We start from the raw sequence: 25,511 nt of genomic DNA on the forward strand, positions 1-25,511 counted from the left end.
TAGTCAGTGATGGAAGAGTGTAAAAAAGGTAGATTTTAGGGATAGGTTTGAAGGAGAAGCCTAGGAGTGTGCAAGAATGGGCATTAATATTCCAGATGCAGAAAGCAAGAGAGAGCAAGTTTGAATGGGGCAGTGGGGAGGACAAATGGATTATATGACACATCTTCTCCCAGGTGCAAAGATAAAGTAAAAATAAACAAAATATTTCATTTCTTATTGTGAAAAGGCATTTCCACAGGACACTCAGTATATGCTAATAATTTGTTCCAATGACAATTTCCCTGAATGATCTTTTTTCAGTTAGTACCATAAACAATGTTTACTAGCATTGGGATACTATTCAGGTGTCTTGGCAATCCAGGGCATAAGTAACTAGGCATACAGACAAAAGTATATTCTACTTTCACTTGTAGTACAACATAGGTTCATATTGCATACGATTTGTTCACCAGGATTAAAGCTAAATTGCATATGGTGACAGACAGAGTATAAGAACCTGATTAGTATAAAAGGAGAGAGATATACTCAAAGTCCCCTTGTGTTTTATATTTTTTGATTCTTTAATAAAGTGAAATACTTCCACTATTAAAAAAACGTTGTGACCCTTACAATGCTACTTAACACTGATACAAACAAAGACTACGATGATCATTATATAATATATATTTATATTTTAATATATTACATTTATTTCTACATAAAGAGGCTATAAATACTGTATGTGCCATTCTCTGTCTTAGTGGTTCCCAGCATTTGATATTATGGTAAAAACCAAATAACAAAACCACAAATTAAAAAAAAATAAAAATACAAAAAGAAACTCAGTAGAAATAACTTTACAGTTACAAAATCTTGTAGCACATATTGTGTTTGTAACCAGAACTTGGGGCTACAAGAGCACAGGTAGGAACTTGTCCAACAATTAAGAAATTAAAATATCATCACTCCTAGAAAATTTGAGCTGCCATGTAACAAGTCATAAGACTCAAGAGTTTATGGGCTATATTCCCTGCTGTTGTAAACAAAAACTGTGCTAAGTTTAGGAGCAAAAGAATTTGGCCTTTCTTTTATGGAGAAAAGTTAGGGTTAAAAGATAACCTGGTAAAGATCACTAAAACACTATAGTAATGTCTACTGTGATTACTGTCAGTCAGACAGCCTGATACAGTGTTGATGAAAGTCCATAGGAATATCTGAATTTGCTTTATCTAGCTTCGGATTGGGTCCATATTAACCAATTTCACTTAGGAAAAATCTTATCCAAAGAAACACAAGACATCAGGTCTCACACAGCAAATGTGTTCTGTCAAGGACAGGGACACACAACCAGTTCTATATTTATCCCGGGCTATGTTTAGCCATAAAGCCAAATCATTAATCTGAAGGTCCCTTGTCCTTTGCAGAAGTGAGTAAAGGATAATTCTGAGACAAGAACCCACTGTGGTGGTGTTTCCTTCTTGTAGCCCAGCCACAAGGGGAACATAAAAAGGCAGGGCTGGCCCTTTATTTTGTAAAACTGGAAACACAAAGTGCCTTTGTGAACACTGTCCCACTGCCTGTATTCTTGATGCTACTGGATGGACACTCAGTGTCAATATGCTTTTCATCTGGGTCCTAAAGCCCAGAAGACTGATGTTGTAATCAGAGACAAAACACATGCTCATGACAGTGATAGCTCTTTTTCACCAATGTCTTCTGAAGATGCGTCTCCTGGCCTGTCACTGCAGTTTACGATAGCCTCGTGTCCTTATGAAAGCAGTTTCAGATAAATGTGTATTTTGTTAATTTTGTGAATGTATATGTTCTACACATAAAACCTGAACACCACTAGCTTGGGAAATAAAGGAACGTTCCATGGGAATCTCTGCTGCTGTTCATTTTGTTTTAGGGAGGCGAGTTGAGTGAAACAGCAGTGTCATAGGGAAGTGTCTGTAGGCAGCACACTTGTGATGTGTCCTCCTTGGTGCTCAAGAGTTCTGTTTCTTCACTAGAGTAAACTGCAGGGTCCATGTCATCAGAATGGTATCCTGACTGATAGCCACTTGTTGGGTTGGAGGCTTCAGACATAACAGATTCGTTACTTTTACTGGGTACCAGAGCACTGCAAGAGAAATGCAAACAGAACTGAAATAAATTTTGAGAGTTTGGAGGCCATCAGTAGGCAGGTAACTTGTGTAGATGGCTGTTTTCAATTTCAAAATTAACTGTAGCATTCTGCTTCTTCATGATAATGGCTTAAAACTCTTTTAGGGGTGTATTATATGAGATCCCTTTTCCCCCCATTATCTTCCCTAGGACATGCAAGTATTCTGTAAGTGGTCCATTCTTTTGCCTATACAGATTGATATTATGCTACACAGTCCCTTAGAAGAGCATATAGATGTCATAAAATATAAACATGTGATGTGTTATAAAATACAGACAGGCATGCATTGGTTATTTTTGCTTATGTTTTAATGGAACAGTGAGATCACTCTGGGTGAAGCTTCTGTCTTTCAAGATAGCTCAGCATCTAAAATTACTGTAGACTGCCATGCTAAAATGCCTTTGCTGCTTCTGGTTCTGAAACTAGTATGTGCAGAACTAGCTCAGCATCTCTCTTCATGGTTCCAGTGAGCACGTACATCCACATCTGAAAAGCTTAGTACATCACACAGGCTGCATGAACCATACCTAAAGGGAAGCATTTCAGGGCCTGTTTGTTTAGCTCTGTCTTCCAGTGTCTTCAGCTCTTCAGATGCAAGAACCATACCACTGTCTGTCTGATTGTCCTTTAAAGAGCCAAAGAGATGTAACTGATCAGACAGAATCACACATAAGCATGGAAAAGGAGCACAAGAAATATGAAAGGATGTAAAAAAACAAGAGAAAGAGACAGACAGACCTACCTCCTGACTAACTTGTACTGTGGGTACTAATGGGACATCTTCAAAGGTTTTCACACTCACAGGTCGACTTTTTCTTTTACTACCTTGTCGATACTGACTGAAAGAGAAAAGTGGTATGCGTGTGTGAGGTTATTTGGCTGTAAATCATACCTAAGGGATCAGAAACCTTCATCTTTCCACAGCAAACATAACACATTATGCAAACCTCAAAATATGCATCTATTGAAAAGGGGAAATTCGCCAGAAAGTGGCCTGTTTCTGACCTACTGCTGCTGGAAACCTTGATCCCTAAGCAAATTCTAAGAAATATCTTTTAAAAAACAACAACCTCCTTTTCTTAGTTATGCTGGAGGTTTCATTTCCTGCAAACTTCCCTTGGAAGTATAATAAACAGAGGAGCCTGGATCACAATCATAAGTCTCTTTCTTTGGACTGTACTTCTGAGACCCCAAGCTGGACTTCAGACAACAACAGCAGACTCAGCAACCTGCCTCCTCTTAAACTGTGGGAGTTTAGGACCATATGTTCCACATCTCGCCTTTCTTGAGGCTCTTCTCCAAAAGAAGCTTCTGAGCAGAAGCTCAGCAACCAAATGACAAGAAAACAGCAATAGCTTATCAATCCAGCAGCAACCTCAGTGTTCCTTCTCTCTGGGAAAATAGTATGTGCTTTGTTTCTAGATTAACCTACCAAAAAGTGGAGTTGACCGATGTAGGAGTTGCAACAGCATGGGCTAAGACCTTGGAGGTAACTGCTCTTACTCCTCCATTTAAATGGAAAAGTGGTGCCAATCTGTCTATTCATATGGTGAAATCACTGAGACAAAAGTATTGCCATGTAGAGATACTCAAGTCAGTCATAAACAAGCCAGGTCATCTACCAGAAGCTGTGTAGCCACATTAGTACAGCTTTCCATGCAAACTAATGTACTTCTTGGCAGTATACATTAGCCTGGTCAGAAGGCTGAGCTAAGGTGTCTTGAGCCTTTTGGACACAATGCAGCTAGCTTGGTGTCATACAGACATGCCCCATAGAAATGAAGGGTGGGAGGGAACCTCAGGAGGTCATCTAATGTATTCCCTGGCTCTGCGGCAGGATCATTTATACACAGATCATACCCAACAGTTAAGTTGTCCAACCTGTTCTTAAAAACCTCCTAGAATGGGGAATCTACAACTTCACTAGGTAAATCTGGCCCAATGCTTAACTATCCTTCTAGTGAGAAATGTTTTTCTAATATCTAACCTATGTTCCCACATTGTGAATCAAACCATTTACCTACCCCTGGTGGACAAGGAGAATAATTAGCCATCAGCTTCTTTATAAACAATCCTTTACATATTTTAAGACTGTTCTTATGTCTGCCCTGTCTCCTCTCTTTAGAATAAACAAACAATTCTTTCACGCTTTCCTCTCAGGTCATGTTTTTTAAACCTCTTGTCATCCTTGTTCCCCTCTGGGCTCCGCTCATTGATATCTTTCATGAAGTGTGGTGCCTAGCACCAAATGCAGCATTCCAGCTGAGGCCCCACCAGTGTCAAGCAGATCAGAACAATTTCCACCCATCTCTTTATATAAAACATAATTGTTGATACATTTCAGTGTGACATTTTTCTTCTTTGCAACAGCATCATATTGTTGACATATTCAGTCTGAGGTTCACTATAACCCTCAGATCCTTTCCTGCAGTTCTAATGCCCAGCTGCTTATTCCCATTTCATATTTGGGAATTTTATTTCGGTTTCCCCAAGAGAAGTACTTTGCACTTACATAAGCCAAATTTCATTTTATTCTTTTTAGACTGCTTCTCCAGTTTATCAAGATCATTTTGAATTCGGATCCTATCTTCCAAAGTACTTACAACTCCTCCCAGCTTAGTGTCACCCTCAAGTGTATTAAGCATACTCTCCCTCTCATTATCCAATTAATTAATGAAGTAACTGGAATCAGACTGAAAACAAATCCCTGTGGAACTCCATTTGCTAGGGCCTACAATTGGACAGCAAACCACTGAGCACAGTTTTTCAATGAGTTGTAGTTGTGCATTACCTTTCTAGCAATTTCACCCAGACTATTTTCCTCATTTACTTATGAGAATGTCACTTAAAACTATGTCAAAAACCCGACTAAAGTTAAGATAACACATTTCATATTTTATCTACTAAACTAGTTATCCTTCCAAAGAAGGTAACTAGATTTTATTGGAATAATTTATTCCTGTTGCTTACACTCACTGTTTATCTTTTGTTGTAGTATATTCCCATGTATTAGAGGTAAGCAGATTGATCACAATATCTCTCCCCTAGCCCTCCTTCCCCACTCCCCCTTTTTATAGGATAGGTATTATGTCTGCCCTTCTTCAGTTGTCATCTGTCCTCCACAATTCGTGAAAACAACTATAACTGGTTCCGAAACTGCTTCAGTTGGTTCATTAAATGAGGCCCTCTTGGCTTGAAAAAATCCAATTTATCTAAATATTTTTTAACCTGCTTTTTCCCTATTCTTGATTACTCCCTTGTTATTCATATTAAATTTTGGTAAGCCACAATCTCTGGAGACAAAAAAATAAGACATTGAACATTTTAGCCTTCTCAACATCATGTGTGTTAAGCTCCTAGTTTGCCTTGTCAGCTGCAAAACTCTTGTCACCAGGAGCATCTAAGCCATGTTTCATAATGCCCACTGTCTCTTTCAGCAGCACCCCCTCGGATGCCTTTTCACAAACTCCAGCTGCTCATGGTCCTTTTAAAAGGGACATAATAAACAACAACAACTTAACTCAACTTCTCTCAATCCAAAACTGAAATACCAACTTTTCTATCTTGTCAGTAGAAATATTAGGAGATTGGTGTAAGGTTCTTGTTAAGGATGAAAGATGTAGTGATAGATTCACTACCATTGTAGCGACAGATTCATTCTCATTATGGTATAAGTAGCATATGGTATAAGAACCTAAACAAAACTAAGAAGGATGACTAGATATAACTAGCCTTGACATAAACTACCTATTAATACTATTGCACTTTTTGGATGAGAGTAGGAGTTCTTGAAAGGATAAAGAGAAAATACATTAACATTATTGCTGAACATTTCAGAACATTCTCCTATAGAGATGACATTTATTCTTATCCTATAGACAGAATTAAATATGGACTATAGAAGCTGAAGTCTCTTCCTTTCATTTTCTCTCCCCCAACTTGAACAAAATTGTCTAGAGGCCCCAAAAGGATGTTAACCCTATAAAATACCTAGTTCCTGCTGTGTTGTCATAATGGAATTTAGGATCACACACTTCCTCTTCCTCCCTACAGGAAACAGGTGAGGTTGGCAAAGAGAGTCCAGAATCCTCTTCCATGTTCAGTGATACTGACAGAGGAAGGACAATGTAGTCTTTACCATCCTGTGGAACACAGAACAAGATCAGAGATAACTGTTGCAGGCACTCTGTATCTGAATTGTTATAAAAGCAAAGCTATTTCACAGAACTATAAAGCAGAATGACATATGCTGATAATATATGAAAAGTTACCAACTTAAAGAAACTTTGCAACATTTAGACACAAGATTTAGATTTTTCAGTACTAAAACAGAAGCTAATATCTAATTACGTTTTTATTTCAGTTAAAAAAAATGTAGCTTCTTTCAATGATTGAAAACAAACCAAGGTACTGCTTCAGAGCACAAAATAAGAAAATAACCAAAACCAAAGTGAAATTGACCAGTCTACATGACTTGGGCAAACATGCAAGAGTCAGCTAAAAGTAGATCACATTTACACACACACACACACACACACACACACACACACACACACACACACAAATAAATCATTGGTAAAATATTCTAAACTGATATTAGTGATAATAAGGATTTCACTGGATTTCCAGATGTTGATTTTAAAGCACTGATTAATGACGAAAAATTAATCACCCGATTAATGGAGGAAAATTAATGAAAAGCCCATTGCAGGCAAAAGTAAAGCATCAATGACAAACCAGTTAGATACAGTACATGTAAAATGAATGCTTTTTTAAAGTAGCCTAAAGGATTATAAGAATTTCTTCTTTCAAGATTTAATTTTAGATTAATTATCAGAGAAATATATATGCATCTGTAGTTACTGCTTGGCTTGTAACCATTCCTTGTAACGAACTCTATTAGCCTAAACCAGTGGTGCCCAACCTTTTTACCCCAAGCCGGATGGGCGGTGCCAGGTCCATCTGCAGGCCGGATGCAACTGGTGTGCTCAACAGAGTACACAGAATCAGAGTGGCAGGGGTCTGATCTGGCTGCAGTGGGGTGCACAGCCTGACCCTGATCCAGGAGGAAGGAGGGACAGGAAGTGGCTTGGCCCTGATCCAGAAGTGAGGGGGTGGCGATAGACATGGAGTAGCCCCAGTCTGGATGCACAGAGGCGTGGGGAGCACTCTGACCCCAATCAGGACACATGGGAGGTGTGGAAGTGAGGGCAGAGCATCCCATCCCTGATCCAGATGTGCAGGGCGGTGGGAGGGGATGGGATGGGATGGGACCTGCTTGTTCCAAATGTACCAGGTACAGGCCTGGCCCTGATCCCACTGCACACCACTGGCCCAGGATCTGCCCATGCAGAGCTTCCACTGCTCCCCCACTAACAAATTTTCCAACCCATGGAGATCCCCCTGGGCCAGATTCATGGCTCCATGGGTTGGATTTGGCTCACAGGCTGAAGGTTGAGTGTCCCTGGTCTACACAATGCATGCTACCAATATCTGCCCACATATGTTGCTACTAATAGATATTTGTTATAGTACACTTCACATCTTCTCTATATGAAACACTAGTTCAAGCAGTTAAGACTCAAATCACATCCACAAAGGTTTAAGCTCCATCGTTTCCCATTATATTAAATGAGAATTGAACATCACCAAAGAGCTGTACAATTCCACATAGGACTGGACCTTTAAACAGAGAAATGTGTTTATATTGTCAGTTCTAGAGGCTACAGGTAGTCTGGTAACCATGACTCAAAGGTTCAAATCCTTAGATGGATATATTGAGATGTTTATGCATAATATTTTATCTATGGAAACAGAAAAGGTTGATGCACTCCTTCATTTGGATAGAAAAACTGAATGCACATCTGAACTGTCAAGGATCTGTTTGTGCAGTGCACCTAATGAGTAAAACTTATTACCACTGGCCAAATTCTGTCTTCAGTTACTCAGGTGTAAATGAGGGTAGCATTTAGCCTCATCACTTTAAATTAGCCTGCTTTTACCCAAATTGCATGTAATCTTGATTACATATAAAGATTTAATCACTCATTGGTTACAGAAAATAATATATTTCTCTTCTATAACAGTACCACAGTCCTCCATCTGGATGGTGATAGTCAACAGTCAAATACAATTGACTGAGCAAGTATGCACAGAACGTACATCATATGAAATTCAAAAGACCTTTATGCTAGGAAACAAATTCACCCTCTTGTTCTGAAATTTGTCATACACAAAATAGAGTAATATTAAAGTGATCAAAATCTACCTCAGGGAAATTCCCATTGATTTCAATGAGAACAACATATATGCATATCTAAGCGCAAGCTGTGTGTAAAGAGTTTATGCTTACATTCCATACTTTGGGGTATGCCTACGATTGCACATATGTAGAAGGTGAAGCAAATGCAGAACAGCCACAGAAGTGAGAGTCTATCCTTGCTGATTATATTGCCCCTTTAAAGACTGTCAAGTGTTAAGCAACTAAGATAATATCCTTACAGTCATTTCACTGCTGTGAAATAGGGACATGTCATTATCCTCATTTTACAGATGGAATACAGAGTAAGAGATATTACACCCCAAATTTTCAAAAGGTATTTAGACAAGTAACTCCTACTTAGTTTCCTATGTCCCAGTGCAATAAATGGAAGTTTGCTTCAAAAATTCTTTTGTATCTGGGCCAAAGTGACTTGTGTACAGTGTAACAGGCAGCTTGTAATGAGGCAAGGAATTCCGTATAAGTCTCAATCTCAGATTAACACCTCAACCACTGGACTTTCTGATGATCAGGGATCCAGGTTTTCTGTTCATCACAGAAAAATGCAATAAAACTGGATTTTCTCTTTTTAAGGAGAAAAACCCAGATTTTCTTCTTTAATGGAGAAAAAATATAGGAAAAGGTGGGTTTCCCTTTGCAGGCTGGCAGAGTTCTAGCCTGCAAGAGGCTTGGGGGGGCGGGAGGAGGGCGGTCAGGCAGGGGGTGCCATGTGCATAGGCGTGCACACACATGCACATGGCCACCAGACAGCCTGGAAAGCAGCTCCTGCAGTTCCCCACAGGTAAGTCTGGGGGGGGTGGGGGGGGGAAGAGGGGAGAAAGGAGGGATTGAGGCCCCCATAGAGAGGGAGGGAGGGAGGGAGCTGTGCGGGGCTGGGGCTGCTGCTCAGCCAGGGTGGTGAATGGAGCTTGGGGCCCAGGGTCATGAGCAGCTGGCAGGGCCTGGGTATGGTGAAGGATGGAGCTGCAGGTGGCTCGTCGGGAGGGTGGCAGGGGGGGCTGGCTTCCCACCTTTGCATGCACTCCTGGGGTGGAGGGCCCCCCAGATTTATGCACGGGGCAGGGGCAGATGCAGGCTGCCTGCTCTGGGTGTGGGGCTCCCCACTCTGCTGACCTCCCCCTGGGGTCTCCGTGGCCCAGCGGGCAGAACTCAGTGTAGCAGGGTACAGCAGGGCAGGGAAGCTCGGTGCCGCCACCAGGAGCCCCATGTTGTCATGACGAGGCACCCCCTGCCTGCCTGGCAGCAGAAGCTGTGGTGGCATAGGGTTGTGCCCCATGCTGCTACCCGGTGGGCAGGGGGCACCTCGTCATGGCAGCATGGAGTTCCTGGTGGCAGCACCAAGCTTCCCCATCCCACTCTACACTGCCATGCTGGGTACTACCCGCTGGGCTGCGGAGGCCCCATGGGGAGGTCAGCAAGCCTGCAGTAGGCAACCTGCATCCACGCCCCACTGCCTCATGATCCACTCCAACCATCCCAGCCATGGGGGAGGGGGAGCCAGGCTCTGCTCTGTTCTGCTCCCCACTTGGGCCCACAGGTGGCAGCTGGGACTCAGGTACTGCTGGGGTGGCAGGGGGATGTGGAGCTGTGCCCCTGGCCACATAGCCCTGGCAGGGCCAGGGGAGCTGTGGGTGAGAAGCGAGGGCATAGGCAAGGCACTGGCATATCCTAATATGGCATACACAGGGCACTGGCGTATCAGGGTTGCTCAGTGCCACAAAGCAGTGTGTGTGTGGATCTGCATCCTGATGGGCAAAGGGGGCAAGGAGAGCTCTGATTTTCCATGATAAACCCAAAAATCAAATGCCAAAATTTGAAGGTATTTAGAATTTATTTTATTATAGTAAGTGAGGCACTGGTAGGCTTCCAAACGACTTTAAAATTGTAACTATATCAATAAAACATTGTGTGCAATTGATACCTCTATACACACGTACATACACATATACATATACATATACATATACATATATATATATATATATATAGACACACACATATACACACACACACACACCTCTCTATTTTTTACACACACACACACACACACACACACACACACACACTGCTCTATCGATAGATAGTAGGGGTGTGGGAAGCGGGCCCTATTCGATTCAAATTTGGATTCCAGACAGTGATTTGATTAGTTGATTTGGATCACTGGCCCCAATTCGATTCAGCCAAATCCGAATCTGAAGATTCGATACCGATTCAGACATAGACACAGCTTTACAAGTTTTTTCTACATACCTTGAGGTACCAGGCACGGCTCGTGATTGCTGTGATGCTAGGGCGCATGGAGCATCTCAGAGGAGTGTGAGGGACCCCTCCACGTGCTCAGCAGTGAACCTGGAAGTGGACCAGAAGTACTTCCAGGCCACTTCCGGGTCTGTCGGGGAGCTCACTGCGGGCCCCTCCACACACTCCCCGGCTTGGCAATTGGCCACAGGGGACCCCGGGTGCACCCCCAGACCCAGGAGGCACCAGTCAGCGACGCAGAGGAGCACGAGGGGGCTCCCCGGCAGAGGACCGGAAGTGCTTCTGGTCTACTTCTGGGTCTGCTGCAGAGTATGCTGGGAGCCCTGCCTCGCTTCTGTGGGACACTCCATCTGGCCCAGCATTGCAGCACTCACAAGCCCCTGCTACCTAGAGGTATGTAGAAAAAACATTTAAAGCTGTCTCTATGTCCGAATCTCCGAATCGATTTGGAGGGTTGTGATTCAATTCGGAGAGATTAAAGGGTCCCTTGATTTGATTTGGATTCAGAGTTTCGGCCACTGAATTGGGCCAAATTGAATCAGGGACCGAAGCTTCACACAGCCCTAATAGATAGGTAGATTAGATAGAGTGGTGTTTCATAGAAAACCAGAGATTTTGGGGTCTTAATTACAAAATTTGCATTTAAAAAAAATCAGAAAATTTGCTATTTTTAAACAGAGAAAACCAGGATTCCTGGTCTTCAGTGACCCAGAGGCAGAGTAAAACAGGCACACTGGCAGGGAGCAGTAAACAGACCTAGAAGTATATTTACCATAGACCTCTGTGAACCACGATTTCTATTACTTGCTTCAACTCAGGGTGACAATGCGATAAATGATGGCCCAACAAAAAGTTATACAAGTCAGTACTCTGTTTACAGGATTCCATGCAGGAAGGAAAGTATATTAAACCATATTTTAACAAGAAAAAGAGCATTTTTCACATACCTGGTGAACATTTGCTTGTAGTAAGTTTCCCAAGTGTTCCACTAACTCAGAAAATGTTGGTCTTTGTTTAGGATCACCATGCCAGCAGTCCAGCATCGTCTGGTACCTTGAGGGATAAGACCATGACAATATCAGGGCAATGAGGACAGAAGATTCTGTTATTTCAAAAGATTGCTACTTCTTTAAGGTATCTGCACAGCTTCCAATTCTTACATTTCTGGGGTTGTATAATCTGGTGCTCTCATTCTTGTTCCCTCTTTCAGTCTTCTACAAAAATCTTCATCAATTTTCACACCAGGATAAGGTGAAGCTCCTAAGAGGACAACAGTGGCACATAAAATTCTTGGTCTTACTATCAATCAACTAAGTCGGTCATGAAATGATTACTATTGCATGAACAAATCAAACAATTAGATATACAGTATGTGCATGTTCAATCACCTAGGTTGCATGCAGTCACTGTTTGTAAAAATGATGCACATAATGCCCTGTGTAAACTATATGAAAATCCACTTCAGATGTCTGTTCCTGAATGTTGAATTTGATTTTTTTTTTTTATGGGAACCTGAAAATATGTATTCCCTTGTAGTTTTGAAATTTCAGAATGTTAAACATTTCTACAACATCCCACAAACATACTTTACTGATTCTTCAACTAGTTCTATTGGTCACATTTGAAAAAGGTTCAGCATGCCAATAAAAAAGGACTTACCCAACGAAAATATTTCCCACAGCAGAACCCCAAAGGACCATACATCACTCTGAATGGTATATACTCTGTCAAAAATGGTTTCTGGTGCCATCCATTTTAAGGGTAGTCTGGCCTGAAAGCATTGTTAAATATAATTAAACTTTAATAAAAAAAAAAAGACAAGGGAAGGAAAACATTCTATGATTCTGTTAAGAATGAATGTTGGGATAAAGAATAGTATAATTAGTACTGTGTCAAATTAAATGGTTCCAATTAGTCCATGTAACTTACATCTCCTTTCCTGACATAATCTGGATCTTTGTAAATGTCTCGTGCCAAGCCAAAGTCACAGATTTTGACCACGTTATTGTCTGATAAGAGGATGTTGCGAGCCGCCAGGTCCCTATGGATGCACTAGAAAGAGAAGAAAATATGTTTATAGGTTGGCTGCTGTCACAGCCCAGTCCAGAAGTTGTTCTATTTCTTGTCTGTGTTGACCTCACCCTCAAAGGCCAGTTGCTGCTTGAACCCTATTAAGCAAAAGAAATTCCAGCATCAGTTACTGATTTTAAGGGCTTTTTTCATTATTGTAACTGATTTGAAGACAAAAATCTTTCTGAGCCAAGTTTAAACATATCTATGCAATAAGCAGGGCTTTTCAAGTTAGGAAGTGAATTAGCCAAAAGAGAGACATAAAACAGGTTAGAATATGATTACCACAGGTATACATTCATTTTCATCAAATCCATGCTTCCCATCATGGCTGTGAGAGACTGCTCTTTTTAATACACGCACAGGTTTAAAATGCTCTACTATCTCGTTAAAATTATTCTCCACTGGAATCAATTAGAGCTGGAAATCTCCATCCTCTTACTTGTAAGACCTACCATCATAGACTGCACACCAGAAACCTACAAGCCAAGCATTCAAGCCTCTATTGTTTGAAATAGAAAGCTAGACTCTATAGCTGAAGATGTTAATCTCACATCCTTCGTGGTTCAGGCACAGAAAAGGGACACATAACACCTATATGCAAATCGCCTAGCAGGTTGTATGTACAGGATTGTTCAATGCAATATATTTTTGAGGACATGGACAAATGCATGTTTAAGGACTGATGCAAAGAAACTGAAGTCTTCCTCAGAGAGCTGATTTTGTATTCCAATTGATCCCACCATTAGGGCATATCTCTAGCCTAACGTTTCTCTTCCATTTTATCTAATATTTTTTTGTTTTTTATCCTACCACCTACAAAAGCCCAGAACGCCATGGAAATGTTGCATTTCCATTGTGTCATAGGCCAGGAAGAGATCCATCAAGGAGATATTTACACTACTGTATCTGCATTCATTTCTTTGCAGTGTCCCAAATGGGAGTTTCCAACATTTACAATGAGCTACAGAGAGATTTCTTCAGAGCAAAGTCCATCTACTCTAGCTTGGCATCATTTGCCATGAAATGGTCCCTAGCTCTTTTCATCTTTCTTCATAAAACATTTCCCTGGGCTACTTAAATCATTCTTCTATGAATTGGTGACTACTGAACTTTACACAAATTGCTAACATTCCAGTCAATAAAAGTACTTTTCAGGGAATGCTTTGCTTTGTAATATTAACTACTCAGATACTTTAGAGCAATCAAAAATGTGATGTGGATGGTTGCCAGTCCAAAGATGAACACACTGCTTCTGTATAAAAAACTGCTAATCATTTCCTACAGTGATTACTTATATTTAAAATGCCATTTTTCTGAAAGGTTTCTTACTTTGCGTGAAGCCAAGAACTCCATCCCTCTGGCCACCTGAAAACTGTAACAGATAAGGTCCTCCAACGTCAGAGAGTTCTTGCAGAGATCTTCAGAAGTTGCTGTAAGGAAATAGTGACACTAGTCAAACATGTTCTCCACGTCTGATTTCACCTTGAGATTTTTTCACTGCTGGGCAAAACATACAGATTCAGAACCCAGCCTTGCTTGCTTTCTCATTTCCAGCATTTACAGGAGTTGAGTGAATTGCAAAAGCAGCACACACAGGAAAAAGAAAGTTGTGTAGCTATCCCAAGAGATGAACAAGAAGTGGTGCAATAGGGAGATCCCATCCAGTGCTCATTAGGGGATAAGAGGTCAAGGGAAATATTTTCGTGGATGATAAACAAACTGCTACCTGGGGGAGTGATTCATTTAATCTCATCCTCTAGCAATCTGAAAAAAAATCCATAACCATGCATACTCAAGCCCAGATCCCAAAGGTATTTAGGAACCTAATTCCTAGGAGCCAGAGCATATTCCTGAAACAATCACTAAGAAAACATTTATCAAATGGAGTGCCTGTATTAAAGGAAATGAAGAGAGCCTTAGTCTAGGCTATCTATCTCTGATATCTCTTCCGGAGATAGGGGAACAAATCAATAAGCAGGGAGGTAGATGGAATTTCATAGTTAGTTAAGTTCTGGCAAAAAACTCATGTGAAATTCAGCTGGTGTTTTCATAACACTCTGGCACTCTCAAAACACACGTGTGCACACACATCTCTAAACTGTCACGGTGCTGTCTGAGGTTTTAACTGCCCAATTCCAATATAAGCTCATGGGAATTCAAGACAAATGTATTAAAAATATAATCCTTGGGAACTCTGAAGTTACCCTAAACTACACTGAAGAGAAAGAGATTCTAAATTACAGTGGTCCTCAAATTAGAGTTTTGTTCAACCTGATCTGCTGCAAATCAAGCTTCCAGCTTGATTCAGCCCTGCTAAGCATGTCCTAAGGCAGGTCCTACAAAAGAACAATTATCCAAAACCAAGTGAGGACATACATCTTACCTTCCTCTTCCTCCACATCACTGAGTGATCTCTCCTCCACAAACCCTGAACTGGCTGAGCTCTGGCTGCTTGCGATGCTATTGAGGCGGCACTTCAAGTCTGCTGAGAGGTCACCAACATAGTTTTCTTTTCCCTGCCTAAATCTGGCACTTTTAGCCTATTAAGCAGGGAGAAAACAAATAAGAGTTTTTTCAATACTTTTTAAGCAGGAAGTGACATTTCACACTGTGTAAAGCAAGGCCTCACTGAGAGCCAGAGTAGAGAGAAAGAGCCATGCAGAAGGCACTAAGTAGGCTCCTAACTTCCCTCCACCTGAATACAGCAGCTACCCACTGCAGTCTTCACACTTCTAGTTACAAAGAAGCAAGGCAGAGCTCACAAGTATCTGATGTTACGAACAGGCTGCTGTGGGAAAGAGAGATTTTGGCCTGCCTTTTGCTGTGTCATTATGCTCCACAACTTGCTGGACTAGCATGCACATAGTGGGCACATCTACAAGTACATATTAATGTGAAGCAATAAACTCCAGCACATATCACACCAGATTTTATTGCTCCTAGGTGCCGTGTTTACACATGCACCCGGGACCATGGCATGGTCAGTCATGTTGGAGCAGCTCCAACTGGCAGTGGGCCCGGTGGGTCAGCCTGCCATCCTGGGACTGCTCTGACATGGCTCAACGTGCTGTGTAGGGGCTGGCTCTGGAGCATGAAGGTGCTCCAGTGTGGTGCTAGCCGGCAGGCAGTCCCCTGCACTGAAGTACCCATGTGTCCCAGCTATCCAGGTCAGCAACTACACGTGTTGCTCAATACAAAAAAACCCAAAACTCTGCAGCAGTACAGGACTTGTATTTACAAATACTAACCTGCTGCAGAGGTTATTAGTTTCCTGTGGCCTAACAGGGCTGCGTGCAAACTGCAGAGCTAATTAGGCATCTCCACATCTTGTGTAAATGCACTGTTTTAGAAATTCTCCCCTCACTCTGTTCAGTCTCTTCACTCCAATCCCCTTTCATTTAGCCCTTCTGTAAGTCCTCCCTGCTGTACTTCAACCTGATCCCTTCCAGCTCCGAGCATCTGATTTACAGAGCCAACAGACTATCTTCCCTACAAACCCATTGTCTCCTGCTTCAGTTTTGCGATAGTCATTGCCAAAGAACACGACTTTCCCGCCCCCATTGGTTCTCATAATCCCCACTGTTTATTTGCAATGTTCAACACCCTCCTCACATTCATCTCATCTCCATTCTCCTCTCTTTCTCTGCAGTAACCAGACAGAGCAGATCACTGTTTATCTCCTGCACACAAATGCTTCTCATTTCCACAGTTTTAAAATCCCTCTGACACTGGCTTTCTCTGGGCTCTGAGGAAGACTTCTCAGTCATAATACTCAGTATTAAGTACCCAAAATCATGTACATTCATGCCTTTCATAAATGCCCTGATATTCAAAGGCAATGAACAACCCCAGTTCCCGCAGAGGCCCACATATCCCAGTATGGGAATGCTGGTTTTTGCCCCTCTGCCTCCAGCTCCCTGTTTGTAAAGCTGGGATCTCACCTAGGTAGTTAAGTCTTTTCAAAAAGTTTTGAAGATAAAAAGGGTGACATGAATTGGCTGGCCAAATTGACTTATGAAGAAAGATGAAAAGTGCCCACTATGTGTAGTCAAGTTTAACAATGAAAATATATGATATATAATATACAATAGGACATGACTGTGTAAAGCTTTTTGAATGGTGTATAAATAACTGCACTCTATGCATGGTGTAAGTGGGTATGGGTAGTTTACCTGAGAATAGTGCAAAGGAAATAAGAAAGGAAAAATATTCAGGCTGATTATTAGGAAAACCTTCCTGACAGATACGGCCAAAGGTAGAATAGGCTGCCAAGGGAAACAGTGCAAGCCTTGTTTCTGCACATTTAAAGCTAACAACAACAAACTAACTACATTGTACAGGCAGGGAGATGGACTGTAATGTCATTTACCATCTCTGATTTCTATTATAAGACCCACATATCATTATTATTACAGTGTCCCCTAGAATTCCCAGCACACTTTCCACTTGGAAAGAAAAGAGCTTTTAGAAATTAAATTTAGTCACTCCTTAACCTATACTCTTATTCTTGACACTAGCAGCAGTCTGTACCTTGTAAGGAATAAATTCACTTCTCTTGCTCTTTAAATAAGCTGACAAGTTTCCAAATTTGCAGTATTCGACAATCACCATCAGTGGACCTGTATAAAACATGAAGCAATTATTTAAGAAGGGCAGTTTATTTTCTAGTCCACCTTAAAACAAAGTTAGAAATATCTGTTGTTTTTAAAAAGCATTCTGCCATTTTTCCAAACGATTTTATTGAAAATGTCTACAATATATTCAGTAAAAATCTATTTAGAGTAGGACAATGATTAGCTTCTTTTTTGATCAATTTCTGTCTCCATGTTGGATAGAAGGAATCATTAGTTTGCACTAAACTTTCAACAGCAGAGACCTCATTTTGAAAACATGTAAGAAATGTTGTTTGTATTTACCTGCACAAATACCTTGACTACCATGCACACTGAATTATTTTGCACATATGATACCCATTAAAAAATCTAAATTGATAGCAGCATGCACTGTAATGTAAATTAGCCACTAAAGAATTTTATGTACAAAACATAAGCACATTATTTTTATACATTTTTTGCATACGGAAGCCTGCATGTTTAAAAAAATATGTAATCCCAATTATGTAATTTAAGATGCCCAAATGTTGTATTCAATGCCCATACTGGCACAATTACACACTTAGCATTTGTTAAATTATAATTTAAAGTCCAAATACTGGGAATGGATCTCTTATTAGGGCAACAACAACTAATATATCACCTTAGAAACATTTATAGCATTATTCTTTTCCCCAGTACTGTATGACAGTTATTGAACAGCAAAAAGGAAATTGTAGGCTTGTTACATTAATAACCAAATCACCACTAAACCAGCTTCTTTGGAATATTATTACAAAAGTTCTTTACACTGGATTTCTTCTCAACTAGTACACAAAAGTTTGGGAGGAGTGTTACACTTTGTCAGTGATTTAGTCTATTACAGGCACAGGAAAAACTGTACTTGTGAAATGTTGGCCTAGGTTTGTTTGCTTTCAGAGCAACTGAAGTACAGAAAAGTGAAGTGACTTTCTCAAGGTGACATAAGAGTTCAGTGATATGGCTGGAAACAGAACACAGGGCTGCTGAGTTTCCATCCTATCATCCAGGCACTCAGTCCAGAGTCCCCCATAATTAGGGACCTACCAAAATTGCAGCAGAAGTGCATGGTGCAACAGCTCCTTTAAATTTGCTGTTTCCCCCATGTGTCCCCTTGCTGCTAATTGGTGGAGGGGCCCCACCACTCATCACTTGCTCATGATTGGCAGGGAGGCGAAACCTATGGCTTTAAATATGGTGCAGTTTTTGCCTCCCACTACTGATTGGCTGAGGGGTGCTGGTGGCCCTGCTGCTTGCTGCTGACTGGCCAGGAGGCAAAAATGGCACCACAGTTAAAACAGCAGTTTTCACCTCCCCAACAATCAGAGCAAGCAGCAGAGCTCCCCCACCACCAATCAGTAGTGGGGGCTGTGCAGGCGAAACTGCAAGATAAGAGGAGATGCCACACATTGCACTTCGGCCACAATTTCAGTAAGTCCCTACTCTTGATGAATAGCCCTGGAATAATTATAATGAAGAGTCAAACCCTTGTTAATGATTCTCCACTAATCAGAAATGGCTTCCCTAAATTTGTATGGTAACTCCAACCACTAAAATAAAGAGCATCAAAACTTCTCCATCTATTGCTTACCTCCTGGTTTTGTGCAGGCACCAAGCAAATTCACAACATTGAGATGATGACCAATATGAATGAGGATCTTGAGCTCTGACATAAGTGCCCTGTGTTCACTGTGTGTAGCGCCCTCTGTAAAGACAAGAAGTTATAGAGCTGAACAGCACCAAAGGCATAAAGGATTTTCCCTCTGCTAACTATATGATTTAATATTTTTGAACATTTGGTAGATGTATTTGCAGGTTAACCTAGGCCAGAAATGCTTCAGGGTGCCAATACAAACTGTTCTCATGGGACTGTTGAGACGTACATTCTTCCACACCGGACAGCCAGAGAAATGCATTAGAGAGTTGGTTTTACTTTGTTTTGAAACAACATTCCTCAACCATTGCCAAAGGTAAAACATCCGACAGGACAGACAAATTATCTATACTACTATGGTAGTAGCTCCTTTGTTCTATGCAACCTTTTAAAGCAGTCACTAGCCTCCTATCTGGCACAGTAGTCTGAATCCATCAAGCATTCAGTCACAAAAAGCACAGGCATAGCTACTATGCCATGTGCTATAATGGAGTTTGAGTGCCCAAGGCACTCAAACACCATTGGTGTGGTATTTGACTGGTCTATGAAAGAGGGGAGATAGGGAAGGGGTTGAGCCAGGACAGCACACCACACAATCGAGGAAAACAGATTTCGCTCGTCCCACCCCAAATTCCTGACTCCTAGACAGAAGACTGGCAATTACAAATACACTGCGTCTTTTCCACAATGGATTTAAATCTTCCTTTGTACCTTTAAGCATTTTGACTGCAACAGTCCTGCAGGTAGCAGTTTTGTCAATTCCAAACGCATCTGCTTCTATGACTTGCCCAAATGCTCCACGTCCAAGAGGTTTACCTGGTAAAGGAAGGTGTGCAGATTAGGACTTACTGTCAAAGTAATGGATACAAATCCAGGCTAATTTTAACTAATTTAGTCAATGTATTATGAATGGACTTCCTCCCTTGTGTGTGCGTGGAGGTGGGGGGGAGGATACACAACAGTGATTATCAAACTAGCTGTTTTTGCACAGCTGAGTCAGATGAGGCCACAATCCTAGCATCTCTTGGCCCACAGGAGTGAACTAACGTACTCCAGTGTATTCTCACAACTATATGCATGTTACCCAGAATTCCACCAGGGGTACCACCTGCAGTGTTTCCTTTCTTCAGCCTCTATGTACAATATATGCTGTGCATTAAAGCCCCAGTGATGTCATTTTAGGGCAGTGGAAACATACCTAGCTTTAATCGGTCTCTAGGAAACTCCCATTTGCTGGCATCATAGGGCAGGCGTTCACAGTGTTCATCTAAAGGGACTTCATCAGGATCCATAATGATTGACAAGTATCCAGTCTTCAGTTCCCCTTCATTGGCCTAGAAAACATTATCAATTCCAGTCACATAAAACTATATTTCCTGGCTAGAACAGTGCTGTATACAAAATTATCACTTCAGTTTTTTTCAAGTTTCAGAGAAATGTAAACTTGTATTTCCCCCCCATGCCATCAAAAACAAACATGGATTCTCATTAATTAAATACCCTTTTAATAATCAAAACAGTTTAAGCATTTTTTCCTCCAAGTGCCGGTTCAATTAAGCCAAAAATTCTGCACCCTCAGTTCCAGGCAACAATGTTATGTCACTGAGAGAAAGATATGTGACTGTTGATATAAGAACAATGGAAAGAAACAACACAAATGAACTCTAGTCAACTTTCATTTGTCATGCAAGACCAGTGCCAATAGGACAGTCAGAGAATGATTTTGTTACCCGCTTAACGGTCCGGAGGATGATTACAAGAAGCAACCAGAAAAACATGGCAATCACTGCAGTGCCAACCAGGATAATGAGCTCCAGATTTGTTTTCTCTTCAGCGCCTGGGAAGAAATAAATGAAGATTTCATTGATAGCTGACAGCTTATTGGTTTAGGTCATTAGCCAAAGTACTAAATGGAGTTCTTTGTTCTGAAGATTCATTTTAAAAGCACAACATGTAACAAGCCAATTAAGACAAGACAAAACCCCTGTCTAGCATGTTGGAGTGCTGGGCCAAGTTCTATGCTGATTAACACACCATGCAATGCCACTAAAGTCAGTAAGAAATGGCACTGTCCATGCAAAAAGTTAGCAAAGACTTGGTCCACTGTTTTCTCATAAACTTTATGAATCCTACAAATTGGTGCAAAATGTTAGTTACAGCTATGCAACTTAACTGATATCAAGTTCGTTTCTAAGAAACATAGTTATGCATCAGTGTATATAACCAAGGGCAGAATTTCAAGACAGTAATTTTAAAAGTAACTGGTATTCTGAATATCCCAAAATGAACATTTTTAAACACAAAGAGAATCACCTTTCTACAGAGAAGATTCAAAGCAAATGCACCATGCCAAAATTGAAAAAGTTGTAAAGAGGTCCTTTCCTATCATGAAATGACTACACGTCTTTACTTACTGAAATTGGAATGTTAGGAGGTAGTTCCTGCAGTACTAGCTGAGAGAGTATGTCAAATCGGAAGGATGTATTTGATGGATCCTTATTCCAGGATTAAAGGAATAAACACAGTACCACTTGCACATCTGATAATGCAACCCTCATTTCTTAAAGTGTGTTCCTGTGCATTTTAGCCCTTGTATCATAGCTTCTCCCACACAATAGCACATTGTTTTTTTCCATTGTACAGCCCATGATGAGCAGCAACATAAATTCCTTAGCATGAAACAATGTGTCATAAACATGCTTCCATGTTTCACAAAGCTACCACATCATAAAAAATAAAGAATTATTTTTATTACATGAGCTGAAATCAGGCATTTACATTAAGTTTATTTATAGATCATTTCTGTCCAATAAAAATATGCTACCCAACACCTTTAATATTACAATAGGAAATAAGAAAACAACAAAATATCATTAGCTCAAGTCTAATATGACTTATCACCTTGAATTAGAAGACAGGTGTTCTTGAAGTATTTGGTAGATTTCTAAAAATAGTCAAGGAGCTTCTGACCATTTTTTTCTCCAATGGAAAGGTCAAATGGATTCTAATTTGTCTAAAATTTAGCACGATCATTTATCAGCATTTGGTTCAGCTTTTGCATTCAGAAAAAGCAGTGTTGGAATTGAATAAACAAAGGATCAGTCTTGCAAACGTTAATTACTGGGGCATGGTGCCCACCACAAGTAGTTCTAATCCACTAAACCCAGCAGAAAACTCCTAGTTCAGCAAAGAACTTACAGTTGCTTTCATCATTAAGGCAATCAGCAAAGCACATATACTTATAAATTAGTATATGTTTATGTTTAACACCTACTGCCTTCATTAGGACCCAGGTATATGGATAAAGGTAATCATATGCTGAAGGACTTTGTACATGTGTTGTCTAAAGACTAGAATTTGAAATGAGTGAAAAATGTGGTGGGACTCTCAAAGTTTCCAGGTGGCAGAAGGAGAAGCAGCAGCCATGAGAGTCAGGGAGAACTTGCCTGGCCTCATCCCAGTGGTGGTATCTGGATGCCAAAGAGCTTGCATGTACTTCTGAACACTACAGATTGAATGTTTACTGATAGAGCTTGGGGCTAGGGACAGACATTTAAAATGCCTGAGCCTAAATTGATTTAATCTTGCAGGTTAGTTTAACCTGACTAGGCTGAATCAGTTTGTAACTGCACAGACATCCCAGAAATACAGGCACATTTCTGTTCCCCCTGCCTTCTGACCAGCCCAGCAGGAAACTGATAACGGTGTTTTATCACCCCTAACTGTGTTTATCATCTAATTAAGAAAACAGAGGGACATTACCAGCTACCTGTTGATTTTGCTTTTGTCCCGTCTGCCACAGCATGGACAGTAGCCAGCATGTGGTCTACTAGCTAATGCTAAGACGTGTCTGTGTAAGGCAGAGGGGACAGGGCAATCCCTATTCAGCATGGAGTGGGGAGATGAGTGGGGAGCAGAAGGAAGCCAGGCAGACGCCTGCAGTCTCTGCTGAGCTCCAGCCAGGGAGCAAAGGGGAGGGGCCAGCTCTGCCGTGGAGCAGGAAGCCCAGGCCAGAGAACATGCTGGGATGCTGGGGGAGTCTGGTTTGTCTTAAACCAACAAGGGGTCTGAGACAGACATTGCATAAACTGGTTTGACCCAAATCAGTTAAGTCTGGCACTACATTTAACCAGATTTATCTCAAACCAATTTCAGCTATTTTTGAACTGGTTTATGTACATGGAACATCTGTTCTGTTACAGGTTTAAACCAGTTGCTGATCACTTAAACCAGTTTATATATAATGTCTGTCCCTAGCCTAAGTGTCTCCCAGTCTCTCTCCTTTTCTTCTGACATCTTTCACCTACACAGGACTGATGGGGAAAAGGAAAGTGCTTCCCCCAAAACATCATTATTTTTGTCACCAAGATGGGATAACACTCACAGCAGAGTGTACTTGAACCTCCTTATGCTTTCTTGAATGCCTCAACAGCAGTGATATCATTTAAATGTCAATAATATTGAACAGTATCACTGAACACAGAGTGGAGATACAAATGAGGTATGTCACAGGCATGGATTCAGGCACATATGACTGCATTTGTGGATAATCAACCTACATTATCAAGGTTCCCTCTGAAACCATAAAGGCTAGAAACTTCTTTAGCATGTTTTAATAAAATCTGTGATTTTATATAGAGCAAAACATCACCCTCAAGAACTGATATTACCAGACTGCCAGGCTGGTATGACCTCCATCTAATCTGAGCCTAATTCCCTTAAATCTTTATTCATATATGAATGTCATTCATTTTTGCATAAGAAAACGTTCAGCAAGGCAGTAGTAGTATATTTAGAGAATCTCGATCTGGATATTATGCATAGGTTTATTTTTCTTTTAGCAGTTATAATTTCATGCACAAATAGTTAACAGAAGCAAACCTATACCGACCTTCTACTGCAAAATAAGTTACTGCCGTCTTGCATCCAAGGACATTGCAGGCAAGGCAGGTGTAGAGACCTCCATCTTCTTTCCTTACTCGACGGATGGTTAGAGTTTTGTTCCCATCTTTCAAAACAATGCCTGAAAAAATGAATGGTTCTTAATTCGGCTTTATGCCTTGGATTCAGTCCATTGCTAAGAAATCAATAGTTATCCCTGTTCTATACCTTTGCATAAATAAGCATTGACACATGTTGTTGTTTACTCAGCTCTAATTGAGTTCAGTGGCTAGTCAAAAAATTAAATAAATAAATAAATAAAGGACAAAAAATGGCTACACTTGTAGTTAAAAATAAAATTTTGGCAGACCAAATTTTAACAGAAATTTTGCTTTAAGTTCAAGTAATTATTTTTTTTTAAATATTTTACAATCAGAGAAACCTTTAAAATGAACTTATTTTTAAAAATTAGAAATAAATAATTCTAGTAAAAAACATTTCAATTTTTAAAGTGTTTCTTTTTCTCCAAACAAACAATTTGGCCAAAATCAAAATTAATTTGCAAAACATTTCAATACAGCTTTACCACCAATTTTCACTGAAAAAAGCTTCAGTTGAAAACTTTCACCCCTCTCCGAAAAAAATGTTTTGTTAGTGATACATTTGGCGTCCAATTTGTACTTGAACCCTACTGAAAGTTTTGTGAAAAAAATACACAAGAGATTAACAAGGAAGCATTTCCTCACCAGAGTCTCCAACAAGGGAATCATTGTTTTTGAACCAAGTGATGTGCGGAGGAGGAATTCCATTTGCCGTGCAGGATACTTCTATGGTTTCGCCAATATTTGTTGTTTGATTCTCAAGATTCCCTACCAATGTGGGCGCCATAGGCTCTGATTGCATGAAAATAAAATGTAAACACAGATTTAAGAATACTTTTTTTGTATCACCAGGGAAGTCCCCTGCTTTAGATGTGATGATGCAAAGAGTCCTAGGTTGCTGAGGAGGAGGAAATTGGCTAAATCTGCCTCCTCTCTTGTCTCCATTTCCACTCCCACTACAAGAGGTATGATAATGCTGGTTCAGGACAGCCCATGAAAAAGGGCCTAAACACAAACATATGTATAAGTACTTTCTTCATTTGGGATCAATATCAGCCAGGACTGGAAGGCCCCACAACAAGGTTGTTCTGTTTTGGTCGAGTCAGTCAATTAGCACTCTGCATCTAAAAGCAAGCAATCACTTGTATTTTAGGGGGTCTAATCCTGGCCTACTTTTATTATAACTTGTTGCTGCAGTTTCAAACCAAAGTTCAGTCAAACAAAGCATCCTCATTATCATCACTACGAGCATAAGCATATATAGATAAAGGCGGTAAGGTTGGGCAAGCAGGGCACCACAGATACAAGATTGGTGGCCACCGCTACTGCTGTGACCTCCAGTCCAGCCATCTTCACTGCCCAGAGAATAAAAGCCACTTGTTACATCTCTATATGTAGGTGCTTTGCAGTGAAAAAACACAAAGCTTTCAAGATGTTATTTTGTACCGCTATGTCTCTACATTAAACCTCATATTTGAATTGTCTG

The 25,511-nt window shown here is 40.7% G+C and overlaps 1 protein-coding gene across 2 annotated transcripts in view; it reads right to left on the reverse strand.

Moving 5' to 3' along the window:
- Positions 1-583: 583 nt before the first annotated feature.
- Positions 584-25,511, reverse strand: part of KDR (kinase insert domain receptor) — a 37,508-nt gene continuing 12,580 nt past the window's right edge. The window contains exons 13-29 of one of the 2 annotated variants that reach the window (XM_025198364.1): positions 24,671-24,817; positions 23,935-24,066; positions 20,774-20,880; positions 20,242-20,377; positions 19,755-19,859; positions 18,981-19,094; positions 17,289-17,377; positions 15,142-15,298; positions 14,088-14,188; positions 12,615-12,737; positions 12,345-12,456; positions 11,846-11,945; positions 11,633-11,738; positions 6,137-6,288; positions 2,889-2,985; positions 2,674-2,771; positions 584-2,101 (exon numbers count right to left, since the gene is read on the reverse strand). In XM_025198364.1, coding sequence (XP_025054149.1) covers positions 1,885-2,101; positions 2,674-2,771; positions 2,889-2,985; positions 6,137-6,288; positions 11,633-11,738; positions 11,846-11,945; positions 12,345-12,456; positions 12,615-12,737; positions 14,088-14,188; positions 15,142-15,298; positions 17,289-17,377; positions 18,981-19,094; positions 19,755-19,859; positions 20,242-20,377; positions 20,774-20,880; positions 23,935-24,066; positions 24,671-24,817 — 2,093 coding nt within the window. In that variant the 3' untranslated portion in view covers positions 584-1,884. The remainder of the gene's footprint in view (positions 2,102-2,673; positions 2,772-2,888; positions 2,986-6,136; positions 6,289-11,632; positions 11,739-11,845; positions 11,946-12,344; positions 12,457-12,614; positions 12,738-14,087; positions 14,189-15,141; positions 15,299-17,288; positions 17,378-18,980; positions 19,095-19,754; positions 19,860-20,241; positions 20,378-20,773; positions 20,881-23,934; positions 24,067-24,670; positions 24,818-25,511) is intronic. The other variant, XM_025198365.1, reaches the window with a different exon arrangement.

Source organism: Alligator sinensis, unplaced genomic scaffold, assembly GCF_000455745.1.
Source record: "Alligator sinensis unplaced genomic scaffold, ASM45574v1 scaffold134_1, whole genome shotgun sequence".
Taxonomy (NCBI): domain Eukaryota; kingdom Metazoa; phylum Chordata; order Crocodylia; family Alligatoridae; genus Alligator; species Alligator sinensis.